This window comes from Diabrotica virgifera, chromosome 10 (genome assembly GCF_917563875.1).
Source record: "Diabrotica virgifera virgifera chromosome 10, PGI_DIABVI_V3a".
Taxonomy (NCBI): domain Eukaryota; kingdom Metazoa; phylum Arthropoda; class Insecta; order Coleoptera; family Chrysomelidae; genus Diabrotica; species Diabrotica virgifera.
Window position 1 is genome coordinate 57,780,571 of NC_065452.1, and position 16,779 is coordinate 57,797,349.

The following is a 16,779-nucleotide window of genomic DNA, read 5'->3' on the forward strand; positions in this document are numbered from 1 at the left end:
CTTGTAAGCAGTCCAACTGAGTGCTGGTGAGAATTCAAAAGTGCTGGTAGAGTGGGTACATTTTGGTCATATATTTTTGTACATTTTTACCATCGATAGATCCATGAAAAATATTAAGAAAGCACCCAATGCCGTAAAAAATGGTGAGCCACAAATTTGGTAAATTTTTTTGATTTTCTGACAATTTCCAGGGTAAATCTGGTCATTTCATTCTGTACGGCATCAATTTCATACTGTTTCAAGACAACTTCTAATCCATTATTCCGCAACGCCATACAAAAATCATGCGACAAGGGGAAAAATCGAGGGTTGCAATCCCCTCTCTTTCCGTGGTCCGGGGGGTGATTTGAAAAAGTACGGCTTCGGTTCCAAAACATTATCTAGCACTCAAAAGTACTATTAAAAATAATGCCGTCAAAAAAGTATTGTTCATTAATTTCATGGTATACTTGATTTATAAAGCTAAAAAAATCATTTGACTCTGTACAGCAACTTTTTTTTTAATATGATATTGTAAAATAAAATTGTTATATAGTATTGCCGTTTAAAAGAAACTGTTAAAAAAAATTATAGAGAAATACAAAAACAGAAATTTTTTAAATTATTGCAAAAGTTTAAATATTCATAGATTAATAAAATATAGCAATTTTCTACATTTATCCTTTGTTTTAAATAGTACTAAGATAAATAAATTAGGAAAAAATCATGCCGTACATTTTAATGCAGACCATATCTGTTAGGCTGATGAAAATGACGCTACCATTTTAAAGGTGTAGTACTTTAGGGTCATTTGATACTGTACGGTATTTTTTTAAACATATTTTTGAAGAGAACAATTATTGATAATAATATGATAAAATCATTATAATTATGACGTGTAACTGAAGTTAAAGGGTGTGTAGGTATATAATATCCAAGAATTGAAACTGTAAATCCCAATATCAACAATTTTGTATACTATTTGGTTTAATATACATATACTTCAAACATTAGTGATACATGTATACAGGGTGTTAGTAAATAAGTATGAAAAATTTTAAGGGCTAATTCTATATGAAAAATTAATGCCAGTTTGCTCTATAAACATATGTCCGCAAATGCTTAGTTTCGGAGATACGGGGTGTTGAAATTTTTATTTCAAACTGTCAATTTATTTATTCCTCCAAGACCAGTTGAGCTATGAAAATGAAGTTTGGTGAGTTTTAGGAGGTAGTTATTACGAATTTTATGACATACAATTAAGAATTTTGTATTCATCGTTGGCGCGCCTACGGGCAATGGTCTGAATAGGGAAATTGCACATAAAAATATTTTTGCATAAAATTGTTAATTTGTGTTTAAAAATATCATATTCAAAATATTTCGTCTTAACAATTAATAGTGTACGTACAACGACTGATAATAATTACGCGCCCAAATTTACCCTTTCAAACAACTTCAAAAGCGCGCGCTGGGGTCTGACGTCACCAGCCATGATGTTTACCACTATTCTCGTTTGGCTAGTGCCAGGCGCGTCCTGTACAGACAATATTTTGAAATTTTAAAGACTCATTCATTTATAATATTATTTTTAGTTTAGGGAAATACATTTTTATTTTACAACCTATCTCAAATGCCAATATATGCCAACATATAAAGTTTGGACAAAATTAAATACCTATATACCTACCTATTTATATCATATTTATTAAAAAATGCAAGGATATATTTGCAACTATACTTGTGCATATTGTGCATTGTACATTGTAACATTGGTTATTTTGTTGTCTATTGGTTATTAAATGATCCAAATATATTTCTGGTCGTAATATTTTGTAATAAACAAAACTAAAACCTATCATTTATAAATATTTTAAATTTATAACAAAGAAGAAAAAATTAACTTAAAAATAAACAAAACTTTTAGTTAAGTATAAATGTAAGAGTAACTAAATCTATTGTTATAAACAGGTTAAACATGCTTATTAATAATACTTACTTATTTGCCTTAACACCTCGCATTTCTCCAATAGAATAACTTTCACTGCTTTTTATAAAATTTACCACCATGAAGACATCAACTGTAGATTGTCAGATTGGCCTTTTGAAAAACCCTCATCAGTCATATTATGCGTTTATATACTTTATAAAGTAGCACTTAAATTGATAAATTTCAGTTTGAAACAATACTAGAACAACAGTACCTTCTACCTTGGAATATCCAATTAAATACGATTAAAATGGAATTAATACAATCCCCGAAATACCTTTTTTTCTTTTGCACTTTTATTTACAATCACCTACTACATGAGAGTTTTGAGTAAATGCGAATGAATTTATAAATAAATTTTGAAATATCCTAGCGGCTTTGTTGTCGACTCATAGAACTCTAGCAGGTAGATCGTGAGTCGTGACGTCAGACCCGTTTACGCGCCTCTGAAGAAATTTGAATGTTATAGCTTTTTCAAAGCCTCGTAATAAGCGTATGGGTTAAAAATATTTGTTTTTTTTGCATGCATTCGTTTTAAGATGATGTTGCCCTTATGTTTTTTAATATTATTTTAATATTTAAAAATATATGCAAGTTCCCTTATTTTAAAGAAAAAAATAGTACGCCACTGAGATATTTCGAATTAGAAATTATTTTTAAATTCCACGTCTAATTTGTGATAAAAAAACTTTCTTGCCTTTTTTTTTCATATGATGCACCGTTTTTATGCAGAAAAATAAAATATCTTGGCGCGTATTTTTCATGTCTTAATACATCATCAAGAACTATCCAATATAATAATACTAAACTAGAACAATAACAGGAAAACATTACTAATACCATTTCAACTAGGTGCAAAGCTGCAATAAATGTTTAAAATGATCTCCTTTACAGGTAACAGAAGAATTTTATATTCATCATTGGCGCGCGTACGGGTAATGGTGAATTTTTTGAAGATAAAAATAGTACGCCACTAAGATATGTCAAACTAAAAATCATTTTTAAATTGCTCGTTCAATTGACGACAAAAAATCTTTCTTGCAGTTTTTTCATATGCGGCGCCGTTTTTATGCAAAAAAATTAAACATCTTAACGATTACAAAGTATTTGAACTAAGTTTCTATGCATATGGAAACTACCTCAAATACTTGGTAAGCGTTAAGATGTTTTATTTTTTTGTATAAAAACGGCGCCTCGTATGAAAAAAAGGAAAGAAAATTTTTTTGTCGTAAATTGAACGAGGAATTCAAAAATGATTTTTAGTTTGACGTATCTCAGTGACGTACTATTTTTTTCTTCAAAAAATTCAGACCATTACCCGTACGCGCGCCAATGATGAATATAAAATTCTTCTGTTATCTATAAAGGAGTTCATTTTAAACATTTCTTGCAGCTTTGCACCTAGTTGAAATCTTATTAGTAATATTTTCTGTTATTGTTCTAGTTTAGTATTATTATATTGGATAGTTCTTGATGATGTATTAAGAAATGAAAAATACGCGCCAAGATGTTTTATTTTTCTGCATAAAAACGGTGCATCATATGAAAAAAAGGCAAGAAAGATCTTTTATCAAAAATTAAACGTGGAATTTAAAAATAATTTTTAATTCGAAATATCTCAGTGGCTACTATTTTTTTCTTTAAAATAATTCAGACCATTGCCCGTAAGCGCGCCAATGATGAATACAAAATTCTAAATTGTATGTCAAAAAATTCGTAATAACTACTTCCTAAAACTCACCAAATTTCATTTCCATAGCTCAACTGGCCTTGAAGCAATAAATACATTGGCAGTTTGAAATATAAATTTCAACACCCCGTATCTCCGAAACTAAGCATTTGCGCACATATGATTATAGAGCAAACTGGTATACCCTATTCCACGAACATACGCCAGTTTTGGATTACTTCGACAACGAATATTTTACTGTGCAAAATAAGAAGAACGAAAGTAAATTGCAAATTACATTGTTGTTTATTGGAATAATTATTAGCGGCATTTACTTTCGTACTTTTTATGTTGCACAGTAAAATATTCGTTGTCGAAGTAATCCAAAACAGGCGTATGTTCGTGGAATGGCCCATATTAATTTTTCATGTAGAATTAGCCCTTAAAATTTTCCATACTTATTTACTAATACCCTGTATAATTGATTTGGTTCATTGTAATGATGTGAATAAATAAAACAACTATCTTTTAGAAAAATTACTACTAGAAAACGACTACTTAGCACACAGTGCAGTATTACAGGCAGGTGTAGATATATGCCTACAAATGCTAAACGTCGTAACATAACCTTGCTCGTTAAGCGATATAATATAACGTAAATTATATTTATTTAATATTTTTATTACTTTTTATCAATATGAATTTTCAGATTTGTACGGCGGTAACTTTTTATAAATTATTGCATTAAGTAAAAATGAACTATCTAAATGCCGTATAAAAAAATATCATTATAAATTTCACCTTACATTTCGTTATATGGATTTTTCTTACATTTCATTCTGTGGATTTTCCCTTAAGCTTTTTTATCCCTACAAACCTTTGGACAAACGAAAATGTACGGCATGTAAAATAATGTTATCTATGCATAAAATACTTTCAAAATAAATTAATTTTATGTGGTTTCAAATCACCCTCCGGACCACGGAAAGAGAGGGGATTGCAACCCTCGATTTTTCCCCTTGTCGCATGATTTTTGTACGGCGTTGCGGAATAATGGATTAGAAGTTGTATTGAAACAGTATGAAATTGATGCCGTACAGAATGAAATGACCAAATTTACCCTGAAAATTGTCAGAAAATCAAAAAAATTTACCAAATTTGTGGCTCACCATTTTTTACGGCACTGGGCGCTTTCTTAATATTTTTCATGGATCTATCGATGGTAAAAATGCCGTACAAAAATATATGACCAAAATGTACCCACTCTACCTGCACTTTTGAATTCTCACCAGCACTCAGTTGGACTGCTTACAAGTGACGGCATAGTGCTGAATCTTATTATTTTATGCTCTTATATCGTCCTGTATACGTCACTTGGTGGTTCATATGACCCATCCATTTTTGACATGGGCCTGTAGTCTAAAAGGGATTGATATGGATATCAGTAACGTAACGAAAATTTGTACTGCCCTAAAAATCTGCTAAACAAATAGCGACAATAGGTGAATACGAGCTATGACAAATAAATTTATTTTGGTATTCTAAGTAAAGTCCTTCCACAGTGTGGTTCATTTGACTCATTGTTCTATTTAAAATCTTATGGCGGTAAAAATACTGATTGAAAAGTCGAACCAATATCAAATCCCATTATACATGGCATTCATAAACTTCCAAAAGGTGTTTGACAGCATAGTACATTGGGCCATCAAAAACTCACTACAGAACGTCAGAATTGATTACAGGTATACGGACATAATTTGGATTTACCAAAGGTATAGGTACTAGAGAACACCTGTTGTGGTCAAGTGGAGACACTTATGGTGCATAATAAAAGAAGTAGGCGTACCTCAACACCTTATTTCGCTTATAACTGAACTATATGAACACACTACTGGATCAGTTAAAGTTCTTGACACACTTTCAAACGAATTTCATCCAGAAGGGGGTGTCAGACAGGGTTGTATACTGTCTCCACGGTTATTCAATATATATGGAGAGCATATTATGAGAAGAGCACTTGAAGGATAAGAAAAAGGCATCTCAATAAATGGTCATAAAATAAAAAACCTACGTTTTGCAGATGACAACAGCCCTTCTTGCAAATAGTCAAGCAGAGCTGATTGATATTATACGACTGGTTGAAAACGAAAGTCAAATATTTGGTCTGCAATTAAACATATCAAAGACAAAGATCATGATAGTGAATAGACTACATAACAATCATCCACACATAACCACAATTGATCGGTTTGAGGTTGTGAGCTCATACTTATATCTGGGATCATTAATCACAAACACAGGGTCACTACAAGAAGAAATAAAACGTAGATGTGATCTAGCAAAAATGACCACAATATGGAAGGACTGTCAAATTTCAAGAGCGTTAAAGATGAGGTTGATCTCAACTGCTTAATATTCCCAATACTGACCTACGGATGTGAATCTTGGACCCTGAGAAATTCGGAGAGAAGAAAGATAGACGCCACTGAAATGTTCTGTTGGAAACAATTGCTACGAATTCCTTGGACCGACCATACAAGGACAAGGACCGACCGAACAAATAATTCAATTTTAAGAGAGCTTAAAGTTAGCCAACGACTCTCCAGTAAAGTCCATCTCCAACAATTAAAATACTTTGGCCATGTTATGAGAGCAAACACAGAAAACATGGAAAGACTCATTATACAAGGAAAGGTGGAAGGCCGAAGATCACGATGAAGATCCCCAACAAGACGGATCGATCAAATTACGGGAATATGCAAAAGACCCATGCATGAGTTAAAAGAAATGATCAGAGACAGAGATCTTTGGAGACGGACAATACACGACATCACGTCGACCACTACAATCCCTCCGGGGGGTCAGGATTGAAGAGAGAGATACGGACATAATAACAAACATATACAAAAACGCGAGTACCATAATAAAATTGACGGACGAACACACGACAGAACCAATAAAATTGGAAAGAGGAGCCAGCCAAGGAGACACAATATCGCCAAAATTGTTCAATCAGGCTATGGAAGACATTAAAAAAATTAGAGTGTGAATCATATGGAATAAGAATAAATGGAGAGCTCTTGAACCACTTGAGATATGCAGACGATTTAGTCCTGATAACAGATAAGAAGGAAGAGTTACAGAGGATAGTTGAGGAACTAGATAGAAAAGCGACAGAGGTAGGTCTAGATATGAATTATAGTAAAACCAAGACTATGACAAACCAAGAAGACAAATTAGAAATAGTAGTCAAACAGAATAAATTAGAGCAGGTGGCAGAATACATATACCTAGGACAGATAATAGAGCTGAACAGGGACAATCAAACAAAAGAAATTAATAAAAAGAAGAACTAGATTAGCATGGGCATCATTTGGAAAACTATCATAATATATTCTAAACAAATAAAAAGTACCCTCAATATATGCGAACGAAAGTATTCAACCAGTGCATATTACCAGTTATCGCATAAGGCTCACAAACATGGACTTTTACAAAGGAGAACATCGATAGGATATCCAAAACACAAAGAGCAATGGAAAGACTGATGCTGGGTATCAGTCTTAAAGACAGGAAAAGAAACTCATGGATCAGACAAAAAAACAAAGGTGAATGATGGATCAAGATAGGTTGTGAAACTTAAAAATGGAACTTTGCCGGCCACACTCTGCGGCAAAAGATGAGAGATGGAATAAGCGAATTCTACACTGGCGACCATAGGAACAGAAAAGAAAAAGAGGAAGACCACAGATGAGATGGACGGACGACCTTAAGAGAACGGCAGGAAAGGAATGGATGCAGATCGCCCAGAATAGACATCAATTGAAATTAATAGGGAAGGAATATGCCGAGGATTAGATAGATAGATTGGAATTTTTAGCACACGGTTAAAAGTGAAAGAATTATTCTGGCATAAAAATTTGTTCCCTTCGATATAAAAATCGACCAATTTTTTAATTTTTGTGAAAACATTTATTATGTTTAAGGAAGTCAAAATTTTCGTCGGGATACGTCAAGTACGCCATCTTCGCACCCTGCAATCTCGCAATATTTTACCCTACCATGTTTTTCAGTGATACGTGAAGCTAACAAATTTTCAGTCTTTCTTTAAACATTAACTGCCAAATGTACATTTTACACTCATGTTTCCATTTTAAAGAGTTCATTCTTAAGAAATAACACTCACTTTTTTGACTTTATTCAACTTTTGATGATTCATCGGGTCACTCCCAAAATCACGATTGACCAGATTAAAGATGATAGAAGGGTTGGTAGGCAAACTGAAACACAAAAACATTTTATCACTAATATCTTCATATTAGTTATCATTAATAATAACAACGTTTTTGCGGAATCCGATCGCGTAGAAACTCATAGTAGATATACGTTTTTATGTTCTTTTTGCAGCCATATGCCACAGAAAACCTTTCATTAACTTGTCAAATGACAAATAATTAACGATCAAATGGGACAATAAAATCAGAGTATCCATAAAAAATAAGTAAAAAATTCCAAGTAATATTATGAAAGCTAAAAACTGAAACGAGTAGTATTCTTTTAATGTTCTAGAGGTCAGAAAATGCTGATAAAATTGTGATTTTTTTCTCAAAATTTGCGTGACCCTGTGGAATATTCTAGCATTTAGGAAATATTGAAATTAAAACCCAACTATAGCCTCATGTTTTCTTAACAGTCTGCTTTTTGATTGAATCGCTTATGTTGGATAATAAAAAAGTTATCTACTTTTTTAAACAACTAAACATTAAGAATACAAAATGGCGAAGGTGCTAATTAGAAATAATTTATATAAAGTTTTTAACAACTAGTTTTGTTTTTCATCAATACAGGGTGTTTTTAAATAAGTATGGCAAACTTTAAGTGGTAATTCTGCATGTACAAATAATGAGAGTGTGCTTTCTAAACGAATGTCCGCAAATACTTCGTTCCCGAGATAGGGGGTGTTAAAATTTTTCTTACAAATTGACGATTTATTTATTGCTCAAAAACCGGTTGAGATATGCAAATGAAATTTGGTGAGTTTTAAGCGATAGTTATTGTGCATTTTTTGACATACAACTAAGTATTTTATGTTCACCATTGGCGCACATAAGGGTCATATTACCCGTATGCGCGCCAATGGTGAATATTAAATTCCTAACTGTATATAAAAAAATGCGCAATAACTACCTCTTAAAACTCACCAAAGTTCATTTGTATATCTTAACCGGTTTTATAGCAATAAATAAATGATCAGTTTGCAAGAAAAATATTAACGCCCCTATCTCGGAAATGGAGCATTTGCGGGCATACGTTTATAAAGCAAACTGTCATGATGTTGTCATGCAGAATTACACCTTAAAGTTTGCCGTACTTATTTAAAAACACCCTGTATTGATGAAAAACAAAGCTAGTTGTTAAAGTACCTAACTCTTTTATTATCCAACATAAGCGAATGTATCAAAAAACAGAATGTTAAGAAAACATGAGGCTATAGTTGGTTTTAATTTTAGTATTTTATAAATGCTAGAATATTCCACAGGGCGATGCGAACTTTGAGAAAAAATTACAGTTTGATTGGTATATCCGGTAAACAATGACAATTTACCTGTCTGGCAACAATATTATTACAAGGATATTGTTAAAGAATAAGGCTATAACATATTAAAAAACAAATAAATCGCACAACAGGTTTAGAAAATTCGAGACATCAAAAATGACCAATTTTTAAGGTGGTGCGTTAATTTCTTGGAGAAGTGTATATGCCAATTATAGTGGACCTGCTTTTTGACCTAACGAGAGGAACTAAAATTACATACAAAATAATGAAATTGTAGTTATATTTGAAAAACTTACATTTAATATTGCCTCCCATATTTTCTGAAGAGTTTTCGTAAAAATTACCCTTGGTGTCCGAGTTGGCACTTGATTTGTGTTCTGATTTGTCGATTTCATTTAAATTTGATTGATATTGCGAACCTGTAACAACAAATATAATATCGTAATAAAAGTTAATTTAAGATTTAATTTCCGCCAAGAAATGACAAAGAAAAATCAGAAGTCTTTACTAAACACTTAAAAAAGTATTCCGTCCATACGATCCAGAGCAGCATTCAGAAGATATAGAAATAGACGAAACACTTAATGCACCCTTCCAAATGGACTTGCGTATAAAAAAAATTCTAGTAAGTGAAACCAGAAATATAATCATGAATGAACTTAACATTAAAAAAGCACCAGGATACGATCTTATCACAGGAAAAATGCTTCAGAAATCAACACCCAAATGCTTTAAATTACTAACATATATCTTCAATGCCGTCCTCAAACTAGGGTACTACTCAAAGATCTGAAAAGTAGCACAAATAATAATGATCCCCAAACCAGGCAAAAAATTGGAAGAAGTTACCTTTTATAGACCTATTAGCTTGCTACCAATAATTAGCTTGCGACCTATTAGCTTGCTACAACTATCTCCAAAATTTTCGAGAAAATATACGTCCAAAAGCTGATGTCAATAGCTGAAATTATGCACTTAATTCCAGACTATCAATTTGGATTCCGAAACAAACATGGCACCATCGAACAAGTACATAGAATAGTTAACAAGATTGACGATGACTTCCAACAAAAACGTTATTGTTCTGCTGCATATATTGATATGTCACAAGCATTCGATAAAGTTTGGCATATTGGACTCTTCTACAAAATTAAGAAGCTACTCCCATATCCCCACCTCCTGTTACTAAAATCATACCTAACCAATAGACACTTCCTTGTCAGACAAAACCAAGAATACTCTTCTCTGAACGCCATAAAATCAGGGGTACCACAGGGCAGTGTACTCGGACCTATCCTGTATTTGTTGTACACAAGTGATCTTCCGACTACACCAATGGTTACAATAGCCACATTTGCGGACGATACAGCTGCTCTCTCTTCACACGAAGACCCAAAGATGACATCAAGACAACTTCAAATCTGCCTTAACAAGATACAAAAATGGCTGTCGAAATGTCGCATGAAAGCAAATGAACTAAAATCTACACATGTAACATTTACACTCCGTAAAGAAACTTGCCTACCAGTACAACTTAACAACAACAATTTACCTCAAGCCGAAGATGTAAAATACTTGGGAATCCATCTATACAGAAGACTAACATGGCGAAAACATATTTTCACTAAACGCAAACAGATAGGACTAAAGCTAAGCCGTCTATACTGGATCATCGGCAGAAACTCTAAGTTGTCTCTAGAAAACAAACTACTGGTCTACAAAGCCATTATAAGGCCCATTTGGACCTACGGTATTCAGGTCTGGGGAACAGCTTCTAATAGCAACATAAATATAATACAGAGGTTCCAAAACAAGACGATAAGGCTGATTCTTGATGCTCCGTACTACGTACCCAACTACGTGATCGAGACCTAGCAATTCCAACAGTGCAATAGTGCATAAATGAATATAGTGCAACATATCGCGAAAGAGTGTCTGTACATCCAACGGCGGTTGTTTGAAGACTTACATGAACATGAAGAAAGAAGATTGAAAAAATTCAAACTATTAGAGACTTAATTAATAGGTTTAGTAATTTGTACTATACATATTTTTGTAAATAGTAAAATATTGTAAATAGTAGAGGTAATGCCATAAAGTAGCAATAGCTACATTATAAAACAGAGTGCTTAATTAAGCACCCTGCACATGCCATCACTAATTGTAAACAAAAACGCATATTGTCATTTTGATGATAGATTGGTGAATAAAGGAGTTAAAAAAAATATTTAATTTCAAAGTAAACAAAGTAAGTTATCAATCGAAGTAGCACAGAAAACGACAATAAATATCGTCTCCATTCCACCAGATTGACAACAGGTGGAATACTTTCTTTGGTTACAACCTCCCGAGATTTTCAAAATTTATAAATCAAACAGGATGCCGAGGATATTAAGATGAGAGAATTTTAAATAATTCACAACTCATCTGCTCAGCGTGGTAAAAGCTCCAACAAGAAAGATTCCTTAATACTCAAACAAAAGAGTAAATGAATTAAAAATGTATAAACATTTTCAATTTCTTTGCAACACGAAAATGCAGCAGCTGCATAATACTCTGGTCAAATCTGAGAGTGCAGGAAGAGTCTATAACGGTTTCGGAGTTGTTTCCCCCTCATCAGTAGTCCCATATCCTCCTCTCTCAGATTCCTCCACGTACCACACTTTGGGCCCTTCCGAATTGCAAAGAAAGAAATGTCACGGATGAACTAGGGCCATCTACCGAAAAACAAAGTAAGTTAACAATCGAAGTAGCACAGAAAACGACAATAAATATCGTCTCCATACTACCAGATTGACAACAGGTGGAATACTTTCTTTGGTTACACCTCCTGAGATTTTCAAAATTTATAAACCATACAGGATGCCGAGGAAATTAAGATGAGAGAATTTTAAATAATTCACAACTCATCTGATCAGCGTGGTAAAAGCTCCAACAAGAAAGATTCCTTAATACTCAAACAAAAGAGTAAATGAATTAAAAATGTATAAATATTTTCAATTTCTTTGCAACACGAAAATGCAGCAGCTGCAGAATCCTCTGGTCAAATCTGAGAGTTCAGGAAGAGTCTAAATGAGTATAAATGTTTATACATTTTTAATTCATTTACTCTTTTGTTTGAGTATTAAGGAATCTTTCTTGTTGGAGCTTTTACCACGCTGATCAGATGAGTTGTGAATTATTTAAAATTCTCTCATCTTAATTTCCTCGGCATCCTGTATGATTTATAAATTTAGAAAATCTCGCGAGGTGTAACCAAAGAAAGTATTCCACCTGTTGTCAATCTGGTGGTATGGAGACGATATTTATTGTCGTTTTCTGTGCTACTTCGATTGATAACTTACTTTGTTTTTCGGTAGATGGCCCTAGTTCATCCGTGACATTTCTTTCTTTGCAATTCGGAAGGGCCCAAAGTGTGGTACGTGGGGGAATCTGAGAGAGGAGGATATGGGACTACTGATGTGGGGGAAAAGACCTCCGAAATCGGTATAGACTCTTCCTGCACTTTCCGATTTAACCAGAGTATTATGCAGCTGCTGCATTTTCGTGTTGCAAAGAAATTGAAAATGTTTATACATATTTAATTTCTTTTCAGAGACCACCACCGTCTGTTTACGTACGTTTCATCCTTACGGATTCCTCAGAACAGCCCGAAGTGTGCTCTGAATAGAAACCAAATCTAATTGTCGTGTAAGAAAATTAATAAGAAATAATTTGCTAAAGGACGCAATAGCTACATTTATTGAAACAACGAGGAATCTAAAAAAGGTGAATTCAAATTAAATATTTCTTACACGATCCTTCTACAATTTACATGGCATATGGAACGATAAATGAGTAGATATGGGGAATCTACAATAAGCCTTCCACAATACGTCATTCAGAGCACACCACGGGCGGTTATGAGTAATCCATAAAGATGAAACGTACGTAAACAGATGGTTGTGATCTGTGAAACGAAATTAAATCTTAAACTGTATTTCATTACCCTAGTTCTACTCTCAAATTAAGTACTAGGAAGCAAAAATTCGTTTTTTACCTAGATAAATTGATGAGTTGTGGAATCCATATTGTACCGGGTGACCCAATAAGAATGGCTCTCGGCCATATCTCATGAACCGTTTATAGTACAGCTTTCAGAAAAAAATATTTATAACAAAATTTGCCTCGGTAAAAGTCTGGAAATTATTTTCATAATTGTAGGTCCACCGCTAGAGGGCGTAATTGAATATCAAAAATTAAAAAATCAAAATTTTACAAAATTTACCTAAAGAAAGGGCACTGGAAATCCGATCATCGTATTCTTCATAAAATTCTGCGCATATTTGATTTCACAAGTTTAAGTCTACCTTTGCAAATAAGAGGTGGGGGTGAGTGGGAACCTTCTTATGAAAAAATGGCTGTAAGTCCGGTTCTGCTAAATCGAATTTTGCATACTTAGTCTTGTTGAAAAACAGCTCTTTTTCGTCAATGTAAATGTCTTATTTTCGAAATAGTGTAATAAGTAATATGCAAGCTAGGAGGCGTTATTTAATTATTTTCAGAAATCTAGTTTTCTTTGGAAAATATTAAATACAAGTATGCATTTTTAATCCTGTATTACAAAATTAGATCAAATTAGCAACACAATACCGAAAACCGCATGTCGATAGCCTTTTTTGTATCTCGAGATATCTTAAGAAATGTGTAAATTTTAAACATAACTGTTACTGTCACCGATAAACGAGGTTAAGGAAAAGTAGTGTGCTATAGAAAACTAATAAACATTTTCCAGATGTAAACATATATACCTAACTAATTAAAACAACAATAAGACAAACAACACTATAAAATAAAACAAAGAAATAAAAGCAACTACTTACTTAGTCTTAGTGACTGCCTAAATGTTCAAATTGTTGCCTATCATTTTCGATGCAAGCATTTACTCTTTCAAGAGTAGCTTGAATAGCAACAGATTTAACTGTTTTAGACTTTTATTTATGGGGACGGATTAAAGAGCTTGTTTTTGCCGCTAGGCCCACTACTCAAGAAAACATGATCTAGAATCTAGAGAATACGAAAGGCCATTCAAAGCATTGTGAAAGCAGAAATTGAGACTGCTGTTCAATGTACTCTTGAAAGATGCTTGCATCGAAAATGATGGGCAATAATTTGAACATTTAGGTCGTCACTAAGTAAGTAGTTGCTTTTATTTCTTTGTTATATTTTATAGTGTTGTTTGTCTTATTGTTGTTATAATTAATTGTATACGTTTACATTTGGAAAATATTTCTTTGTTTTTCCATAGCACACTACTTTTCCTTAACTTCGTTTACCGGTAACATTAACAGTTGTTTAAAATTTACACGTTTCTTAAGATATCTCGAGATAGAAAAAAGGTATTGACATGCGGTTTTCGGTATTATGTTGCTAATTTGGTCTAATTTTGTAATACAGGATTAAAAGTGCATACTTGTATTTAATATTTTTCGAAGAAAACTAGATTTCTGAAAACAATTAAATAACGCCTCCTAGCTTGCATATTACTTATTAGGCTATTGTGACGAATTTCTAACTGTGGCCGGCCCTGCCCCTAGCAGTCAACAAACAACGGCGACACGTCATCGACGAGTAATGTCTCCGCTAATCCAGAGTTTTCCCGATGATAGGCGGATACCTGCCTCAGGCGTTCCAAATGTTCTCGAAGCAGAGCCGTATCTATATAAGTGGATGATTTTTAAGCAGCAGTCAGTCAGTGAATACTTTTATCGACGCGTGAATTTTATTGTTTGATCGGGTTTCTGAAATGTATGTATTTTTAAAGTAGATAAGTCGTATTTGTAAATAAATTAAATGTTAGACAGTGTGAAATAAATTAGATATTGTTGTTAAATAAGTGTTAATTGTAAGTGTTATAAATAAACAATTTCAAGTAAGTCTTTTATTTATTTAATAATAATTAAAAGTCAATTCGCGTAATAGTTCCTCAAATAACGTAACAAATGGTGCAGAAGTAGGGATACTTAAAATAAATAAAAATTAATTCGCGTAAATACAGTGTGGAATCTTTAAAAATAAATAAAATATAAATCGTAATAAATAAAGTGTTTGACCATGTCTTCACAGTATAAGCCGAAACTTTCTGATCTGCGCCTTACAGAGCTCAGAACAGAACTGGAAAATCGTGAGCTCGACGCAGCGGGGAAAAAGGCTGATCTAGTGGTTCGTCTGAAGAACTCACTACAAGAAGAGGGCATGATCCAGAAACCTACGTGTTTGAGGACAGGCAAACTGCTTTAATTTCGTCAATTTCTAAAGAGATTTCGACGGAGATTACATCGTTAGAAAAAAAGTTTCTAGTGAAATCCCCTAAGTTTCCTCCGATGTTTCTAAAGTTTCCTCCGATGTTTCCAAAGTTTCCTCCGATGTTTCTAAAGTTTCGACAGACATTGCATCGTTAGAGAAGAAAGTTTCGGGTGATATTTCATCCCTTGAAAGCAAGATGACTAACGAGATCTCTAAAGTCACTTCGGACTTTGACGACAAGATATCGTCCATAAAATCTACTTTTGAAGAAAAGATCAGGGAAATAGAAAAGAAAATGGAGGAAACGGAAAAAGTAGACAAAGGGATGGAACCCATCTTAACAGACATTAAAGATGATGAAACGAAATACAAATTGGAGCCACGGTCTATAGTTGAAGGGAGTGTGGGTTATGCTCGTGTTAAGGTGCCAAATTTCGACGGAAAGTCATCATGGAACAACTACATGAAACAGTACGAATCGTCGGCCAGAGCGAACGGATGGTCCGAAAAAGAAAAGGCTGTAAACCTCACTATTGCTCTTCGAGGCGACGCTTTGGATGTCCTCCAGACCATAGCCGTAGAGGAGACAGATGACTTCGAGCAGCTTAAAAAGAGACTGAATATGCGATACGGGCACGAACATTTAGAGCATGTCTATCAGTCGCAGTTTAAAAATCGAAGACAAAAGAAAGATGAAGCTCTCCAAGAATACAAGGTCGATATTGCCAGGTTAGTACGGTATGCATATCCAACAGCTCCCGAAGACATGATGGAAAAGTTGGCTGTTCAAACATTCATTGATGGCCTTCGTGATCATGAAATGCAAAGAACACTGCGATTAGCTCGTCACAAGACGCTGGTCGATGTCTTGTCTGCCTCCCTCGAATACGAATCAGCTACCCAGGCCTCTGGCGGGTACAGTAAAGTTAGGACAGTGAAAGAGGAAGAGGATGAAAACAAACTGGACCAGATTGTCAATATGATAAAGGGCATTTCATACAAGAAAACGAAGACCATAAAGTGCTGGAATTGTGGTGAAATGGGACACGTACGGAGTTCATGTAAGTACCCTAGGTACAATAACAGTCAAGAGACTCACCAGCAGTAAAACTAGAACCGGTCGGCCTTAGGGGGGCAGCTTCGACCCGCAACTTTTCCAAAGACCCTCTCATACTAATAGCTTCTTTGAAATGTCGTGAAGATAGTGTATATGTAGATGGAGAAATAAATGGTAAAAAGTATACATTGTTGGTGGATACCGCAGCAACCAGGACCATTATACGACCGTCAGTTATAAAC

At 33.9% G+C, this 16,779-nt stretch overlaps 1 protein-coding gene across 2 annotated transcripts in view; it reads right to left on the minus strand.

Moving 5' to 3' along the window:
• Positions 1 to 4,929: 4,929 nt before the first annotated feature.
• LOC114343996 (lachesin-like) overlaps positions 4,930 to 16,779 on the minus strand; it is a 455,602-nt gene continuing 443,752 nt past the window's right edge. The window contains exons 8-9 of one of the 2 annotated variants that reach the window (XM_050641201.1): positions 9,492 to 9,614; positions 4,930 to 7,918 (exon numbers count right to left, since the gene is read on the minus strand). In XM_050641201.1, the coding sequence (XP_050497158.1) occupies positions 7,854 to 7,918; positions 9,492 to 9,614 (188 nt within the window). In that variant the 3' untranslated portion in view covers positions 4,930 to 7,853. The remainder of the gene's footprint in view (positions 7,919 to 9,491; positions 9,615 to 16,779) is intronic. The other variant, XM_050641200.1, reaches the window with a different exon arrangement.